This window comes from Balaenoptera acutorostrata, chromosome 6 (assembly GCF_949987535.1).
Source record: "Balaenoptera acutorostrata chromosome 6, mBalAcu1.1, whole genome shotgun sequence".
NCBI lineage: Eukaryota > Metazoa > Chordata > Mammalia > Artiodactyla > Balaenopteridae > Balaenoptera > Balaenoptera acutorostrata.
Genome location: NC_080069.1, coordinates 81,209,533 through 81,229,093, shown reverse-complemented (window position 1 = coordinate 81,229,093; position 19,561 = coordinate 81,209,533). Strand labels below are relative to the sequence as shown.

At 38.8% G+C, this 19,561-nt stretch overlaps 1 protein-coding gene across 9 annotated transcripts in view; it reads right to left on the bottom strand.

Moving 5' to 3' along the window:
* The window catches only part of PCSK5 (proprotein convertase subtilisin/kexin type 5), a 475,211-nt gene that overhangs the window by 172,165 nt on the left and 283,485 nt on the right, over window positions 1-19,561 (bottom strand). For all 9 annotated transcript variants that reach the window (XM_057548456.1, XM_057548455.1, XM_057548453.1 and 6 more), the window contains exons 13-15: window positions 13,107-13,243; window positions 4,476-4,619; window positions 395-497 (exon numbers count right to left, since the gene is read on the bottom strand). In XM_057548456.1, coding sequence (XP_057404439.1) covers window positions 395-497; window positions 4,476-4,619; window positions 13,107-13,243 — 384 coding nt within the window. The remainder of the gene's footprint in view (window positions 1-394; window positions 498-4,475; window positions 4,620-13,106; window positions 13,244-19,561) is intronic.

Sequence of the window (19,561 nt, the reverse complement as noted above, 5' to 3'; positions counted from 1 at the left end):
TCGGGAAAGCATCCATTTGGCTTGTGTACTGGCATTTTCATGAAGGGCACATGCAGCTGTGGCATCAAACATCAACGGGATAGAAAGGTCTAGAGGGGAAGACCAGGCATGTGCATAGCTAGTCCCTCCCCATCATCCTTTGAAATGTGAGAAAAGACGTTTGCAGTTTCCTAGCCTACAGGTCCATTTGATGTTTTGTAATTCAGTATCAGTTTCACCGTTCTGAATGATGCAACGAGGTGGGGGGACGGGGTGCTGCGGGGGCAGCAGCATCTCTTCTGGGCTTCGGTCCTGGTGGGAGAACATGGAACACGCTGCCTGTGGTGACCCTGTGGGAGCTCCCAGGAACACCAGGAGGCGTGCTTCAGGGGGTCTGACGTGGCTTCTCTCTTACCTGGTGTTGTTTTTCAGCTTGTAGTAGTAGTGCAAACAGTCATTGCAGTGGTCCGGTCCTGGCCCATCACAGCCTACCTCACTGCACTCAGGGTCACAGGGACCTTCCAAAAGAAATCAGAACAACACTTGGAAAAAATGATTTTAAAGCAGGTAAGCTTTACCTTGAATTATAAATAGGCATTTTTCTCCCTTAGGCAGTGAGAGTTTTCTTTAAGAGTTTCTAATGCAGTGAGGTAGAGCTGGAGTAATGTTCAATGTGGCTGTAAGCCCAGAGTGAACTCTTTTTTTGGGAAAACCTCAATTACCTAAGTATCAAGCATGTAAATCCTAGTCAGGGCCTGGTCTTCAAAGCACACATATGGTTGCCTTGTGGGAGAAGACAATTCAGAATTCAAAAGAACAATGCCATTGCAGCAACTAGAAAAAAACTGATTGCAATTAAATATGCATAATGATAAAAATGTCGGATAGAAAAATGAGAATTTAAGCTGTTGACAGAAAGGAAAAAAGGGTTATTATTCAATGCCCTGACCAGATTGTCTCTCTCATGCAAGGTCATTAAAGCCACTGAGTACCTCTGAGATACTGGAGCCAGCAAGAAACATCATTATGGCATCTGGCACAATTTTATCAGCATCTCATTTTGGATTACAAAGCAGGTACTTCAGGCACAGATAATAGATTTAAAATTGCATCCTACCCATAGGCCAATGGGCAACTCAACAAAAGAAAATTACACACACATTTTAAAGATGCAAGCAAGCTTAAAGAATTCCAGACCTGGGATGAAGGTTCCTAATCTCTCTTGCTGTGTATTCTTTGGTAAAGAGCTAGAAAGAATGCACAGGCAGAAAAAAATGCCAGAAAGATGGAGCTATTTTGTGATTGATGGAAAGTTTTCTAATGACATGGGCTAGTTATAGATATTTTGCTTGCTTGACTAACTAACTCCCTTTTTTCTTGTTTTCCATATTTTGAGAGATTTGGTCTCATAATCTTCAAGCTCTTTCCATTGAAAACTCATATGATTTTAACTAGCAATAAACATGGTGCATGAAATGCACAGAAAGTAAGTCAAGGGTACCAGAAATGTCTTGAGCCATACTTATTTTAATCAAAAGGACTTACTTTTGTTGAAACTTGGTCTCCTTTAGTCATTGTAGGACTATGTTCTACAGTTACTGAATTGAAACATAAAATGGTAGAAGTGGGGAGGAATGACTTAGAGAAAAATCTAGTAGTCAAACACCGTCATTTGACAGATAAAAACGATTTTCCAAGAGTTACAGTGGCTTGTCCAGTATCATATGGCTAAGAGAGTTGGGATCAACAGAGGTCCTGCTTCTTATTCTTAGTCCAGGTCTCCTGCTTAGCGGTGACCTTTGGATCTGAATGGAAATGAGTTATTTCAAAATGCTGCAGACTTGAAGTATATTTCTGATTAATCATGAGTCATTTGACAACAGCACTGTTTATCTCTATTTTCCCAAAAGCCTTAAAATTGGTCTTTAAATTCCACAGCTAGTGCAACTTGGAACATTTTAGCTGACTGCTATGGTACATGAGGAGAGAGTGTCTCTGCTGTGTAAGGGTTGAAGTGCACCCGGCTGTGGGTCCCACAGTCCCTGGAATTCGATGAAACAGTACAGGGATCTGGTTATGATAATGCCATCTGTGCCTCTAGAGAGGCTGACTTCTTAATGAAGGTGAAAATCACAGCTCCAAAGAAAAGGAATCATGGGTGGCCCTAAATTTTCACCAGATGATTTCTACAATTAAAAAAAAAAACCCAAACCACTTATTCTTGATATGTGCCAAAGAGCTGTGTATGGCAAGTTCATATGCTGTGCTGTTTCTTTCATAATCTTAAACTGTCCCAGATGCAATTTAGCAGTTTAGGTTGCTGGGTAATAATGAAATAATTGTCTTTGTTCTCTCACAAGCGCCAATGTGGACATTTTGGAGATGTAGTGAGAAAAACCACAAAGATATATAACTGTTCAGAATTTTAACATTACCAAAATTTGAATTGGAAACATACTGTAAGGCACATAGTAATATATTACTATTAATTATACTCCATTTATGTTTTTAGATATGCTTTCTCCCATCAGAGAAGACAAAATGGTTTGCTGGTTATAACTTCAGTAGTAATGTTATAAGCTCAAAGCAAAATAAGACAAAAATTGAATACAATCTAGTTCTGGTTAGCTCAGTTGGTCTGAATTCTCTAAGCTTATTATTGACACAGGGATACCACCTATTTAGAATAAAAGGAACCAAATGCATATTTATTTAAAATACTCTGTTAAAGTGATTAATGGAAAAGAATCTTAGAGAGCTGAGCTGCCAGAAAAACAAAACAGTTCCTGTCTAAAGGTATGTTAAACTGCTATTTATAAACAGTTCTCCATTAGGAGAAGCTTTGTTCATTAAGTGTTATATATCATATCCCAGAAGGACTGAATGCTGCTGGAAGTGGTAGCCAATGCAACAAGACAAGAATCAGAAATACACTGGGAAAGAAAGAGAAAAAATAATTTGCAGATGATATGGCTACAGTACCTAACTGCCCCAGAAAATCAACTCTAAAACATACAAATTAATAAAGTTAAGCAAAATGGCCAGATGTAAGATAAACACAAAATAGCCAACAGATATCCCTGATACCAGCATATAATAGTTAGAAAATATGGAATATTTTCCACTACAGTAGCAACAAGACCCAAAATACTTAGGAATAACACTACATAAAATTAAAAGATTTCAGTAAAATGGGACACAGTCTATGTTTTGGATGGAAAGACTGTATATTGTAAAAACAGTTCTTCCCATGAGATTGCATGTAAATTCAAATTAGATTTCAATGAGATTTTTAAAGGGGGATTTAAGAATTGCTATGAGAACAAGAAGTAGACGTTCAACAGATATTAAATTGGAAAAGGTGGTACCAGAAGAGACCTGGTATAAGAACTTACCATACTGTTATAAGGGAAACATCCTAAACTAATAAAAGAAAGGATGGCAACTCAGTTATTGATGTTAGTCTGTTTGTTTGGAAAATAAAGACAGAACTTCACTTCACAATATATATTAAAAATCAAAGATTACAAAAAAATAATCCATGTGAATATTTAGCTGATTTTAAAGAATAAACATTCTGTAAAAAAGAAATTACAAATGTTATCTGAAACTATAAACTCTGCTCTCCAATTTTCTTTTTCTCTCAAAACAACACAAAACAAAAAGTATATTTTGGAAGCGAGTGATAACAGAGAAAATGTTTTCAGCAAATATGAGACAATGTGAGAGTCAATAACATACAAAGAGTTTTTATAAATAAGAAAATTGCTGCCACGTTGAATAGAAAAGTGAGTAAAAGACATAGTTCATTCAGAGAACACAAAGGAAAAAATGTTTAGATATACTAGCAATCAAAGCTATAAAAATTTAAACATGTTCTTTTCTTTCTTTTTTTTACTTTTTTCTTTCCACTTAACGCACAGGAATGAGTGTAGTAAACACTCACACAGTGGTCACAGTGCAGACTGGTATATCTTGTCTGGAAAGCAACATGACAAACCATATCCAAGCCCTAAAACTGTTGATTCCCTTTGATGCAGTAATTCTTAGAACTCTATTTTAAAGACATAGTCAAAGATATAGTCAAAAACTGATAATGGTATTCATTGAAACCTTATTTAAAATAGTATAAAACTCTAAGCAAACTACACATCCCAGGTTATGGATTAAATATATTACAGTACAATCACAGGATGGACTATTATGCTGCCTTTTAAATATGTGTGCTAAGGATACTTGACAACAGGGAAATATGCTCTTAATGATACCTTTAATGGAAAAAAAAGAATATGAATGTTCTATATACAGTGTGATTTTAGCTTTGAAGAAAAAGACATGAATATTTGAATACTTGAATGTACACATACCAGTATTTAAGGGATAGAAAGGAAGACGAAATAAAATATATCAGAATGTGAGTAGAAGTTTATCTCTTTGGGGGAGTGATGCATGAGCTTTCTTTCCTTAGCCTGCCTCCCCATTGGAAGCCAGCTCACCTGCATAGTCCTCTGTCCCATAGTCATCAGTGGGGTCTTCAACGCGGCTATACCGGACACGTTCCACTTTAGGAAACTCATTGGTGGGTGAGTATGGCTGCACGGAGGTGCCATAGAGGACCAAAGACCATTCTTTCAATTTACCTTGGGAAATAATGAAAGCATATCATGACCAAACATTCCCTCTCTAGCTTTATAATTTCTTTAATTCCTTCGCACTGAGGAAAAAGCAAGAGTAGAAGAATTGTGGGAAACAGATTCATATGAATCGTTGCATCAGAGACGGGGCTAGAAACGCATTTTCCAATGCTTGCAGAGTTAACTATTTAATAATTCACATACCACATATTTACTGAGCACCAAACGTAGGATACACCTTAATTGAATCAGCATTTTTTGTGTGTGTGAGAAATAAAGACATCTCAGATTTCTGGATCAAGGGCTGAGTTTCAAATTATGGATATTTAAGAGAATCCCAGAATTTTACAGAAGGCCTTCTTTTTCTAGTTATAAAGGTCTTACATAAATTTTAAAAAACTGTTGGCATCATCTGACTTGTTTATCAAAAAAAGATGAAAACAACTACTTTGTTCCACCTGAAATGTTAAGAATACATCACTACATTATCCTGTAGACATGTGCTGTCCAATGATAGCCACTAGATCCATTTGGATATTTCCATTTAAATTAACTAAAACTTAAAACTTCAGTTCCTCAGTTAGACCACATTTCAAGTGCTCAGTAGCCATATGTGGCTAGTGGCCACTACAATGAACAGCACAGATACAGGAAACATTTCTACCACTGGCAGAATGTTCTACTAGGCAGTGCTGTCATAGAGCATTTTCTGGTCAAGGGTGCTTGGAGATGAGAGGGAAGTGTTTTACCTCCTTTGGATGGTAGGCTTTCAAGGAATATTTGCTTTAGTTTAGTCCTTATTTATACATTTATTTCTTAGCTTTATAAAACTAAAGTCTTTAATGCAAAAAGTAAACAAACAGAAAACAACTGTCTCCTGGCCATTAAGCTTAATTTGGTTCTTTTTTTATATGAATCTTAAATAAAAATTATTAAGACAAAACCACTAAAAACGTGGAAATATGCTGGCAGGAAGGTAGGATACCCCTCCCCCCACCTTAGATCTCCTCCTCACCTTGGCCTAATACAGAGAATCCAGGCAAGGTTAGGGTTGGGCTCTGTCACAGCCCAGAGAGTGATGAATTTCACGTGTCTGCTAATTCATCTATTAGCATCTATAATCACCATCAAATTGATGCTTATTTTCTATAAGTGCTTACTATACGCTAAGTAAGTTTTATTCCATTCAGTGGTCTCAACAACTGGGAAATAGGTACTTGTATTCCCAATCTATAGATGAGGAAACTGAGGCACAGAGGTTGGTAACTTTCCCAAGGGCAGTAAAAGGACAGACTGATATCAAAATCTATTTGGGGGTTCTGATTTAAGATGGTAATATAGGAAGATCCTGAATTCACTGCTTCTCATAAACTCACTGAATCTATAGCCACATATGGAACAATTTCCTCTGGAAAAAAAAACCCCAGACTAACTGCGTGGCTCCTATGCATCAGGCAAACAAGAAAACCCCAGATCAAAATGGGTAGGAGAGGCTTAGGTGCATCTTACCATAAACCCCATCCCCCAGTGCTACAACCCACAATCGAGAGGGGACTCAAAAACCTCCAGCTTCTCCCCTACGAGTGAAAGGTTTGAGCCCCACACTGGGTACCACAACTTTTAAGACCTGCACCTGAGAGATGAGCCCCCAAAACATGTAGCTTTGAAACCCAAAGGGGCTTGGGTCCACAAGACCCACAAGACCGTAGTGAACTGAGCAGTTCTTAAAGAGCTCACCTGCATGGACTCTCACTCCAGGGTGCTGTGCAGAGGCAGGCGACTGAAAAGCACCCAGACTTTCCATGAAAAAGGCTTATTTGCTTATCTTAAAGCACTGGCTGAGGGTCAGGCATCTAATTTAACATATAGAAAAGGGCCTACTGAATACTGTCCAAAGATGGAGGCTCACTGGAGCCATCTGTGTGTTCTCCCTTGGCCTGCTCCAGCTTGCTGGTCCCAACAAGAAAGGAGCTTGTACTCTCAGCTGGCACCTAGGGGACACCTCTAGGTTGCTGGCTCTGGTGGCCAGTGTGGCTTAGGCTCACGGGTCCCCTAGGACTCTGAACAAAATTGACAAACCTTTAGGTAGCCTCACCAAGAAGAAGAGAGAGAAGACTCAAAATCAGAAATGAAAGAGGAGACATTTTAACTGATACCAGAGAATTACAAAGGATCATAAAAGACTACTATCAGCAATTATACCCAACAAATTGGAGGACCTATAGGAAATGGATAAATTCGTAGAAACATACACTCTACCAAGACTGAATCATGAAGAAACTGAAGATTTGAACAGACCAATTACTATAAAGATCAATAATCAAAAACTTCCCAACAAAGGAATGTCCAGGATTAGACACCTTAACTGGTGAATTCTACCAAACAGTTAAAGAAGAATTAATACCAATCCTTCTCAAGCTCTTCCAAAAAATAGAATAGGAAGGAATACTTTCAAACTCATTTTATGAGGCCAGTAGTACCCTGATATCAAAACCAGACAAGGATGACACAAGAAAAGAAAATCCCTGATAAACAGAGATGCAAAAATCCTTGACAAAATATTAGCAAACTGAATACAACAATACATTAAAAGGATCATACATCACGATCAAATGGGATTTATTCCAGGGATGAAAGGATGTTTCAACATCTGTAAATCAATGTGATTTGACATAGTAACAAAATGAAGGATAAAACTCATATAATTATCTCAATAGATGCAAAAAAGCATTGACAAAATCCAACGTCCATTTATGAAAAAGACTCTCAACAAAGTGGTTATAGAGGGAACATACATCATAATAAATCAGGAACAAGGATGTAGGCAGGAAAAAGAAATAAAAGGCATCCAAGTTAGAAAGGAAGAGGTAAAACTGTTACTATTTGTGAGATGACATGATATTATATATAGACTCCACCAAAAAACTTAGAACTAAGCAACAAATTCAGAAAAGTTTCAAGATACAAAATCAGTATACAAAAATCTGTTGCATTTCTTTACACTAATGATGAACTATCAGAGAAATTAAGAAAGCAATCCTATTTACAAATGCATCAAAAGAATAAAATACCTAGGAATAAATTTAACCAAGAAAGTGAGAGATCTGCACACTGAAAACTATAAGAAATTGATGAAATAAATTGAAGACACAAATAAATGGAAAGATATTCCATGCTCATAAATTAGAAGAATATTGTAAAGATGTCCATACTACCCAAAGTAATCTACAGATTCAATGTAATCCCTAGGAAAATTCCAAAGGCATTTTTCACAGAAATAGAACAAACAAACCTAAAATTTTTATGGACCCACAAAACACCCCAAATAGCCAAAGCAATCTTGAGGAAGAAGAACAAAGCTGGAGGTATCACGCTCCATGATTTCAAACTATACTACAAAGCTATAATAATCAAAACAGTATGGTATTGACATAAAAACAGACACATAAATGAATGAAACAGAATAGCAAACCCAGAAATAAACCCACACATATAGGGTCAATTGATTTATGACAACGGAGCCAAGAATATACAATGGGGAAAAGGCAGCCTTCAATAAATGGTGTTAGAAAAACTGGACCACTATCTAACACCATGCACAAAAACTAACTCGTAATGGCTTAAAGATTTGAATGTAAGACCTGAAACCATAAAACTTCTAGAAGAAAACCTAGGTGGTAAACTCCTTGACACTGATCTTGGGAATGATTTTTTGTATTTGACAACAAAAGCAAAGGGAACAAATGCAAAGATAAATAAGTGGGACTACATCAAACCATAGAGCTTCTGCACAGCAAAGGAAACCATCAACTAAATGAAAAGGTAACCTATGGAAACTATTTGCAAATCATATATCTGGTAAGGGGTTAATATCCAAAATATGTAAAGATCTCATACAACTCAATAGCAGAAAAATAATCTGATTAAAACATGGGGAGAGGATCTAAATAAACATTTTTCAAGAGAATACATACAGATGGCCGACATGAAAAGGCACTCAACATCACTAATCATCAGGGAAATGTAAATCAAAACCACAATGAGCTATTACCTTACACCTGTTAGAATGACTATTATCAAAAAGACAAATATCGGTGAGGATGTGGAGAAAAGGGAACCCTTGTGCACTGTTGGTGGGAATGTAAATTGGTACAGCCTGTCTGGAAAACATTATGGAGTTTCCTCAAAAAATTAAAAATAGAACTACCATATGATCCAGCAATTCCACTGCTGGGTATCTATCTGAAAAACAAAAGAAAAACACTAACTCTTAAAGTTACATGTACCCACATGTTCACTGCAGCATTATTTACAATAGCCAAAACAAGAAAGCAACCCAAATGTCTACTGATGGATGAATGGGTAAAGAAAATATATGTGTATATATATGTGTGTATACACACACACACACAATATTACTGGGCCATAAAAAGGGGGAATCTTGCCTTGTGTGAACACATGGATGGACCTTCCTAAGTGAAGTAAGTCAGACAGAAAAAGACAAATACTGTATGATCTCACTGACATGTGAAGTCTTAAAAAAATAAAATACAAAAAGTAAAAGACAGAAATCATAGATACACAGAACAGATTGGTGGTTGCCAAAGGCAGGGGGTAGGTAGGGGTGGGTGAAATAGGTGAAGGGGGTCAAAAGATACAAAGTTCCAGTTAAAAAACATATAAGTCCTGGGGATGTAATGTACAGCATGGTGAGTATAGTTAATAGTAGTGTACTGTATATTTCAAAGTTGTTAAAACAGTGTATCTTAAAAATTCTCATCACAAGAAAAAAAATTTTGTAACTATGTGAGGTGATGGATGTTAACTAGACTTACTGTGGTGATCATTTCACAGTACATACAAATATCAAATCATGCAGTTGTACACCTGAAACTGATATTTCAATTATCCTTTAATTAAAAAAAATTATGTATCCAAATCTTACATTCTTAAACTATTACATAATTCTGCCTTCCTTGTCATTTCTAGGAGTTTAGGAACTTGAAGTTTAAAAATGAACATATTCTGGGACACATTCATTGTTTTCTGACATCTGCATTGGGCCAGCACACTGGTTTATATTTGGTTTGCCCTCTGCCAGGTTTTCTTTGGACTCACTTGTTAATGACTATGCTATTCATAATTAGGGTGTTGTTCGGTCTCAGAATTTCAAGTGGTAGACATTAAGTAGTGTCAAGAAATGAATGACTACCTGAAATTAATGACCAATCTGACTGCCTTTAGGTAGCAATGCAAAAGAGAACCTATTTTCCTTATGGCATCTCTCAAGTGCACAAATGGAACACTTAATACAAGGACACTATGTCAGCTGCTCTAAAACCTGGTCCATTTAACTTAAGATGATTTTATCTAAAAGTTTACCCTTGTAAATGTTTAAAGAGTGCTGACTCATAACTGGTTATTTCCCTTGGTGCCATTTCTGAAGTACATCATAAGCCTGCTGGGCAGTTTATCTCTTTATTTTTCACTTATTATGTAATTTTATTTCCTTAGGATCTCTGCCACAATTCACATCAAATGCTGCCATATTTGGGCTGTCAATTTTTCCCTCCCCTGTCACTTTTCCATTTGCTAAATTCTATAGCAGACTTTGCAGTAGATACTGCAACATCTTGTGAAAAATAGCAGTGTAAATGTAGAATGAGAAAAAAGCCATTCTACTTGCTAACACTTCAATGCAATCTGCCCAAGATAGAAAACCCGACATAGATTTAATATGCAATGAAACAAAAACAACAACAAAACCCCCTCCAAAAATCCTTAGTATGTGTTTTAATAATAAGCAAATGGGAAGAAATAATATACAAATACAAACTCAGTTTAGAGCCACGAACCTCCGTACTTGGGAATGATTCTACCATTTAATTGGGCTAGAAGATTCTATGTCTCCAACTGAATTTCGAGTAGCTTACTAAAGAAACCCCTCATTAATTAGAGGACTGTACACCATAGGAACAATGATAGAAACACACAAACACACAGAGAAAAGTAAAAGTCCCTTTTCAAAGTTGTGTCTAATTCCGAACTGAAAGGTTGGTTGAAGAAAGGATACCCGGAGACCATGTGTTTCTATTAAAGCCTCCTGACCCCAGGCTGTATAGCATTAGGGTATCTCTGTTCTGACACAAAAGAACATCTCTAAGATGACTGGAGGTGACTGGGGTTAAACGCACACATTTAAACAGTATAAGGGGAAGCCAGTGATATGAAATAGACAACTCTGCATGATCTGGAATACTGCAGAGAGCTTTTAACACAGATAATCACAGTAAACTCTGGATAGACTCTGAACTCCTTGAGGGCAGAGAGATTTATGTTAGCCTCTCATGCTTGCACACCAACCCCAGGTCTACCATTAGTATGCCCCTAGGGGCAGTCTATGCTTGTGGGGAGGAGCATTTTATCACTGACATTCTTTAGAATGGTGATAATAAAGAGTCACTTTTATAACTGTCTTAAATTCTCACTAGATAATGCACCCCTTATGTCTGTACCCTAGGCTGCACCCCTGTTGGTACACAACTGCCACGTTTGGACAGTGTTTATTTCTCTGGGATCTCTTGAGATGTAAAAGCCCTGTAGTGACACGTGCTGATGGATCTCCTGGGAGCTGCCCTTTGGTCAGGGCAGCCCAGTCCAGTCACCATGCCTGCCATTGCCCCTGAGCGCCATGACACAGCACATCTCCACAGCATGAGCAGTAAGCCTGGCCTGAAAAGAAGAGGGAAGGAGAGAGGAAGGTCCTGGGAACTAACTAGATTAGGAACAAGTGAGAGTTGTCTAGAGGGCTTCCCTGGTGGCGCAGTGGTTGAGAATCTGCCTGCCAATGTAGGGGACACGGGTTCAAGCCCTGGTCTGGGAAGATCCCACATGCCGCGGAGCAACTAGGCCCGTGAGCCACAATTACTGAGCCTGCACGTCTGGAGCCTGTGCTCCGCAACAAGAGAGGCCGCGATAGTGAGAGGCCCACGCACCGCGATGAAGAGTGGCCCCCACTTGCCGCAACTAGAGAAAGCCCTCGCACAGAAACGAAGACCCAACACAGCCAAAAATAAATAAATAAATAAATAAATAAAATAAAATAAAAAAGAAAGTTGTCTAGAAACCAGGGTCTAGTTTATTTGAATGTTTTCTATCAGCTCTGCCTTGTTGACAAATATCTGATTTCTGAATAAAACCTTGGCAACCATTATATCCATGGTGCATGCTGGAAGTGAGCTGGACCCAGATACTCTTTCACAAAACTTTTATCCTGATTCATTGTGACCTTGCCACCGTGCTGGTTTTGATTTCCCTGAGTATGGGACCACAGTGGCAACACAGATGAACCACATCACGGAATGAGGGAAAAGAGATGGCTAAACTGTGTGCAGAAAATGGATCTCTCAGAATGAGTGACTTTCCCTGACTGGTGGGCAAAAGAGTGGCAAGTGTACGGTTCACGCCTGCGTTCTGCTGTTTGCTTCTTTTGCCCGATGCAACCCACAGTATCTGAATGAATCATACCCTTACAATTAATTACAGAATGTTGGGTTAAATTATTCTGTGACAAGGAGAGGATTTAGAATTGGATGTCAGTCCTAAAGCTGCCCTCAAGCCTGGTTCTTCTGCAGATGGACTGGACAGAACATTGAGAAGCATAAACTTATTAAACGATGGCAGATGGGTCCACAGCTGGGTGGGAGGCTGGGGTAGTCATCAAACAGATCACCTGTTACTGAGCCAAGTACTACTTAGGGGTCCATCATAGGCAACACAGGCTGCTGCGAAAATACTGTTCAATCTCCCATCTCATGCTGCATTTGTACTTGTCCTTATTTTATGTTACAAACAAGGTTCATACGTTAGCAAGAAGAGGGAAATAGACCATGTGCGGCAACAGAGTCAGACCACCTGAAAAGAACTCTGTTAACATCATTCATTTCCATGTTTTACGTATCAGGAAAGTTTTCTCTTTACTTAGCTCTTGGGCTCACAAAAGGCAGAATTCCTATGCATGCATTCTCTTTAGTGGTAACCAGTTTAGCTGGCATAGGCCAGGCTCAGTGTCTTGTCTGCACTGAAAATTAAATTTAAAGTAAACTCAGAAAAAAGATAGTCAAGGGAACTTGTCTCCTCTTATGACCATGCAGTTTAACCCATTGTAGGTGGAAAAGGCTGGCTTGTTTATTGACAAAGAAAGTAAGGGAAGCTGGTTAGAGATATGGACCATATATTCTGAAATATCAATCAATAGCTGTCGTGTTTCATCTTGTACTTATATCTAAATACTTATTCTTGAATTTGTATCCTTAAATGACTACTTTTTCTAATGGTGATCTTGAGAATTGGAGTACAGGAAGACAACTCAAAGCACAGGATCATATGATAAGGGATAAAACTGATATATGAATGTGAAACACATTCCTTGGCCAGAATATACTCCATCATTTTTCTGTACAATAAATCAAATTATAGAAAGGGGGTTCTCACCTGGAGTCTTGAAGTTCCTCAGCTGAGAGGGGGTATCATAAACTTCCAGGATCCAGTCACCAGCAGCTCGTTCTCCCCAGCAATGAATGGTCATGAACTCCCAATTTTTAAATCCTTCCATGGAATGATCAAAAAGCCTGAGAGAGAACCATAAAACATTGTTTTTGTATGTTATTTAAAAATCTAGTGAGTGTCAAGTCAAGACCATGATTGATGATCTCTCTGTATCTATCAGCATGTTCCGCTCAACACTGGAGGTTGTCTTCATCCTGGGCATCACCGATTAGTAGATCCAAATATATGTATATCATCGTTCTACCAGAGGGAAACAGGCATGGGGCTGGCTGTACAGTAAAAAACCTGGGAGGGATAATGATGTGGGTATCAGGGAACCTAGGCTAAGACTCTACTCACAAGCCTGGTAGTACCAAGAGTTGAAGATGTGGAGCAACTGAAGCTCTCTTACACTGCTGATGGAAATGCAAAATTGTGCAGCTGCTCTGAACAATAGTTTGACAATTCTTACCATATGACTAAACAATACCCGCCCCTCCCCCACCAGATATTTACCCAAGAGAAGTGAAGACATACGTCCACACAAAGAACTCCACATGAAGGCTCACGGCAGCTTTATTCATAATCATCAAAAACTGTTAGCAATTCAGATGTCCATCAACTGGTGAATGGGTAAACAAATTATGGTATATTCACAGAACGAAATACTATCTAGTAATAGAAACTGTTGAACTGCTAATAACTGCAACAGCATGAATGAATTTCGAAGGTATTAAGCTAAGTGGAAAAAGTCAGACACAAAAGATCATGCACTATCTGATTCAATTTATATGACATTCTAGAAAATACTACTTAAACAGAAACAGATTAGTGGCTGCCAGGGGCTAGGAGGTAGGAGGCAGGGGCATGGTGGAAGTTTTGGGAATGAAGGAACTGTTTTGTACCTTGAAAATAATGGATGGTTATGCAACTATATATATTTGTCAAAACTTATTATTCACATTAAAAAGTGAATTGTATGTAAATTACTCCTCAATGAAAAACCATGCCCATTAATCTTCTCCAGTTCAGGGAGTCATGCCTGGAACTGCAGCCTAAATTCTGCCCTTCCAGCCCTTCTAATAATTTTCTAAGTTCCTAATTCCCTATATGAAATCTCTTCTTGCTTGAAATCACTGGAATTACTTCTGCTTTCTGTGAAGTAATCCTGAGGGATACAAAATATAAAGGAAAATAAAAAGAATCCTCATCAAGAATCAAGAGATGTCAATAGATATGTATAATAGATATGTATAAAATAGATATGTATAAGGCTAGCATATGAAGAAACAGGCATATTATTTACATAGGCATGTGATGTAGATTTGACTATCTGAAGAAATATCCAAAAGATTTCTATACCTAGAAAGTAGAAAATAAAAGATGGGGCAAGAGAAAACAAAATTTTTAAGTACTTTAAAAAAAAATTATATACATCTATTATTTTTGTTGGGGCAAACAGAGAGGGAAAAGCATCTCTAGCATTGTCTTAGGAGCAACCATGTCCAGTTACTGGGACATATCTGTCCTTCAGTGCAGACAAATACAAAGGTCATGACAAGTGGATGTTGATAGCTATTTAAGACATACAATCACCTCTCCTTGCTTTACTTTCATGTTCACCAAGGAAACTGGTGGTTATCATTTGAACTTCCATGTGGATCTTCCCATTAGGAGAAAATGCACCCTTCTAAAAACAAAAATAACCAGTTTAATCTCATTATAACTTAATATATTACAATTCTGATTTTTTAAAGTGTTCTGTCAATGTGTTTGAGGCTCCCTCTAAAATGCCAGCTGGATTCTAAAGCTGGAGGGTTAGGTGGCGTAACTAGGGACTGTGTTGGGTAAATGGCTGACACTCGGCAGCTTTCCCTGGAGAAAAGCAATAAACAGGAAAATCACCTGTTGCATGCTCCTGAGCTCTTGAAAGAAGAAAAATAAAAAGTATTTAGCAACATTCTCAAAGTGTCCCATGGTCAGAAAATTGAGAAAAGGCTGAGTTAAAGTTGAACAGATCTCTTTACTGGAGAACACTGCAGATCTTTGGAATATTCAAATATGTTTTGTTAATCTCCATAATGGGGTTAATGGGAGGCAGTGATTTTCAAACCTTATATGGACGGGAAGGCCTTTTTCTTTTTTTAGAATATCTGTATACTGTCTGTAACAGGTTACTTTTGAACCGAAGGGTGTGGCATTTCAACGAGGACCATATTGGATCTGGCAGCGTTCCCTCGTGATAACGGGGATGGAAACAGTAGCTCCGTACATGAATGTCTTCCCACTGAAAATGATCTTCAATAGATTATGGATGGTACAATCATCCAGGAGATCTTACAATCCACGCACTACCACAGTAGGGCTTGTTCCACAAGTTTGTGGCTTGAAACTGGACTTGGCCAGGAAGAAATTGTTGGGTCATTATAAACACAATTGACTTACCTACTGGGTCCTTCATGTAAAACCCAGAAAGTGTGTGTTGGGTGAAAACGAGACACAGAGGTAGAGGAAGGAGGAAACTTTTCAAACGGCACTTCCTGCCAGAGAGATGTTACTGAAGCGAATATTGTGACATAGAAATGGATGGAGGCAGAAAATTGGTCTAGAACCACTTCTTAGCCCAACAGTTCTAATTTCAGTTCTGATTCGTTGAGGCTATTGTGCCATTTGAGGGCACTGAAGCAACAACTTGTCACGTAATACCTTTCCAAGAGTGTCGAACTTAAAAGCAATTCCCAAACAGTTTAGACAGAACATTTGGCTCACGGCCTCATGTCCAAAAACTACAAAGGAGACTTGAGGCTGCCATCACATGAGGGGCGGTCTTGTTTCCACAACCTCAGCCAACTTTTAATTACTCATGGGTCAGTTATTTGAGTGCTGGATTAGCAGACCCTATGTTTCTTCCCTTACACCCTTTCCTCTCCACCTTTGAAAATCATTCCATTGCTATCAATCATTTTAAAATCACATTTGGAATGAAAATTAAATATAAACTAGGTACCCAGAAGAACTATCCATAATCACCATTCAAATAAGTGTTTCAAAGCCCGAATGTAAACAGGCTTTGTCTATCTGGCTGAGTGGTTCCCCCAGCCCCGTCTCTTCACTTTATGCAGAGCTGGAATGCTCATTAGTTTCATGTGGACATAAAAGTTGAGGAGGGGAATTAAAATGCAGCCAAACACGATCACTGCATTTTGCTAAAAGAGTTGACGGGCAGAGAAATAGACACTGATTGTTATTGTTGTTTCAACTAGCTGGGCATTGACTTTTCTAATCCCCACCCTTTTATTTTTACTCTGATTCAGTACTTAAAACTATTCGCTATTTTTCGTATTGTGCTATTTAAAAACCCTGCATCATCTGCATATAACAAAAGGCAATGTAGGTTAGTAGACGAGATTTGTGTTGCAAAGAACATACTTGCTCAAACCAAGTGTCAAACCACTGGACACCGCTAAAGAGATTCTAATTGTGTGGTCTTTGTTTATCAACTAAAAAGTCCAGTGCCCTGTCTGAACGTCTGTGCTGTGCCAACAGTGAAGAAAAGAGACACATGCCAACATTATTAGTGTGGATCAAATGTCAATAAAGCAGGGCCAGTGTGCTGAAAGCTGGAGTAGATTAACTCCATGCCCGTGTCCACATCTCCTATTGCAGTGAAACCCTGTTCTGTCAACTTGACTTCATAATCATGTGCTCAATGAAATGATATATGCATGCAGTGGCACAAATCATGTATCCAGTTATTAAAACGGTGCCCACAGCCCTATCCCTGTGAGCGGTTTTCAAATAAATTACTTTGGATGAAGCCTGGTAGGAAGGACTGCCATTAAATGTAGTACGTCCTTTTGAGGAATTAACTCAGGAAATAACTCATATAATTACTGTAAGCTTTCTTTCCCCCTTTCACTTAAAGAGTCTAGACAATGTGTCAAGGCTACAACATGCTTCTCTGATGTTATGGCAACTAAATAACAAGACATTTTGTAAGTACTGACAGCTATGTGTTATCATATAATTATTTCTCAAATTGTAAATGGATCTTAATTTCAGAATCATCCACGACTACCCAGACAGTATTTGTGTTCACTACAGAATTAGACATTAAACCAATATTTTGGAAGTTTTCTTTTTTCTTTTTGTTCTCTTTTTTGATTTTTAATATTTTTAGTGCTTCATCACAATTTAACATAAAGCTGATAGAATGCTTAAAGCACTCATTTGGCTCAGTTGTAACTGAGCTTCTGATTTTCTTTAGATGTTTGGCTTTTGTAAGTTTTAAATAATTTGCTTCTGAAACGGTATTTAAAACACACTATTAAGTTTTTCTCTCTCTTCTAATCTAAATTGCTTCTTTAAGAAAGGTTGAGAGAAAGGTACTGGTTCTAGAGGTGTGGAATACCTAAAAAGGTGAGTTTGCTAAAAAACTTTCAACGTGCACATTATTACTAACTTACCAGCCCCGAAATGCATTCCTTCTTGTGGGTACATGATGTTAAGTACTTAATCGTCTTGAAGATATATTCTTTAATAGTAGATGGCTTTTATCTAAATATCTGTTTTACATTATAAAATGTAAATGACTTTGTAAATGACTTTCACAGCACCCAGCAGCATACTGCTCGCAAGTTTTTTGATGACATGAAAATAAGAAGAATGTGTTTGAAAAAGCTGGGTGATCTTTTAAATCGGTGCTATTTAAAAGTCTGGTCTGCGGATGGGCAGCTTCTGCATCACCTGGGAGCTTATTAGAAATGCAAATTCATGGGCCTCACCCAGACCTTTAGAATCAGCCTCTCTGGGAGAGACCTGGCCATCTGTGTGTGACAGTCATTCGCCAGGTGCTTTGAAAAGCACTGCATAAAGAAGGGTTAGCACTTATAAGTGCTTACTAGGAGCTTGCTGTTATGTTATGTTATTCACTACTTGTAACAACCCTGTGAGGCAGATACTACTACGTCTGTTTTCTAGATGAAAGAATCACTTTTCCAAAGTCGAACGTAAAAATGGGTGAAATCGGGCTTCCCTGGTGGCGCAGTGGTTGAGAATCTGCCTGCCAATGCAGGGGACACGGGTTCGAGCCCTGGTCTGGGAAGATCCCACATGCCGTGGAGCGGCTAGGCCCGTGAGCCACAATTACTGAGCCTGCGCGTCTGGAGCCCGTGCTCCGCAACAAGAGAGGCCGCGTTAGTGAGAGGCCCGCGCACCGCGATGAAGAGTGGCCCCCGCTTGCCGCAACTGGAGGAAGCCCTCACACAGAAACGAAGACCCAAAACAGCCAAAAATAAATAAATTGATTAATTAAAAAAAAAAAGAATGTTCTGGAGGGATTGCTTTGTTTAAAAAAAAAAAAAAAAAGGGTGAAATCAAGACAATCCCAGCTCTAAGCTCCAAAGGCTGTACCTTCTTTTGAATAAAGGAAGAGGGTTATTCTTATGGTGAGGCCTTACTGGAATGTAAAACTTCCACAGCAAAAGTGTAATTCTGCAAGTCACACATACATTTATACAGCAGGACACTTCACAAAATGTCAGTAGTCTGTCATTGAACATTTGGGCAGGGACAAAAATATTCAAATAGAAACACCAGTTAAACACAGTTAATTATAGAACCCTATAGGTTGTGCAGACGAGAAAGTGTACCTTCTTTCTACTTAAGACGGTAATTAGAAGCAGAGATACTCATCTGTAATCAAATTTAGAAAGGGAGGCAAAGTTTCAGCTTTCAGGCAGAGGCCAAAATTTGGAACAGAGAGCCAATACAGCTAAACTAAATCTAAAACTCAATGAGTTGGGGAAAGGAGGTGTATTTAGGGGAAGAAAAAAAAAAGCCAGGTTTTCATAATTCTAACAAATGCAGTTGAAGGAAGAATCTGATGGGATAAGCTTTTTGTTGGAAAATATGTAGGCAGGCAGAATTTGAACAAGTGGTCGTATAAAGGCTTACATCTAGAGTTGCTCTTGTATCTGTTTTAAAGGGACCCAAGCCCACCTGATTCCCCCTACCCACGCCAGATCCCCACAGTCTCCCTAGAAGGAAAGCATTTGTGCCGATTATTCAGTTTGGTTTTTTGTCAGGCAGGGTGGCCAGGCCAGAAGGAGGAGCGCAAGGGTGGAAAGACAGGAGAAAACAAAGGGAAGAGAAGGCACTAACTGTGCATTCCAGGATGCCTCTGTTTACTCGGGGCTCCCACCCACTAAACCATCAACCTGGTCTGCCACGGGGCGGGAGGGGGGGTTGCCTGCTGGGCTAATGGGGCACGCAGCTCGAGCTGGACTAGCTGTGAACGCTGCTGAGTGCCTTCCAGGGCTCAGCACCTGCAGATGCTCGGGTAAACCATGCTTCCTGGAACAGCTGTTCTCCACAGGAGTTCCAGCCAGTGCCCGGCAGCC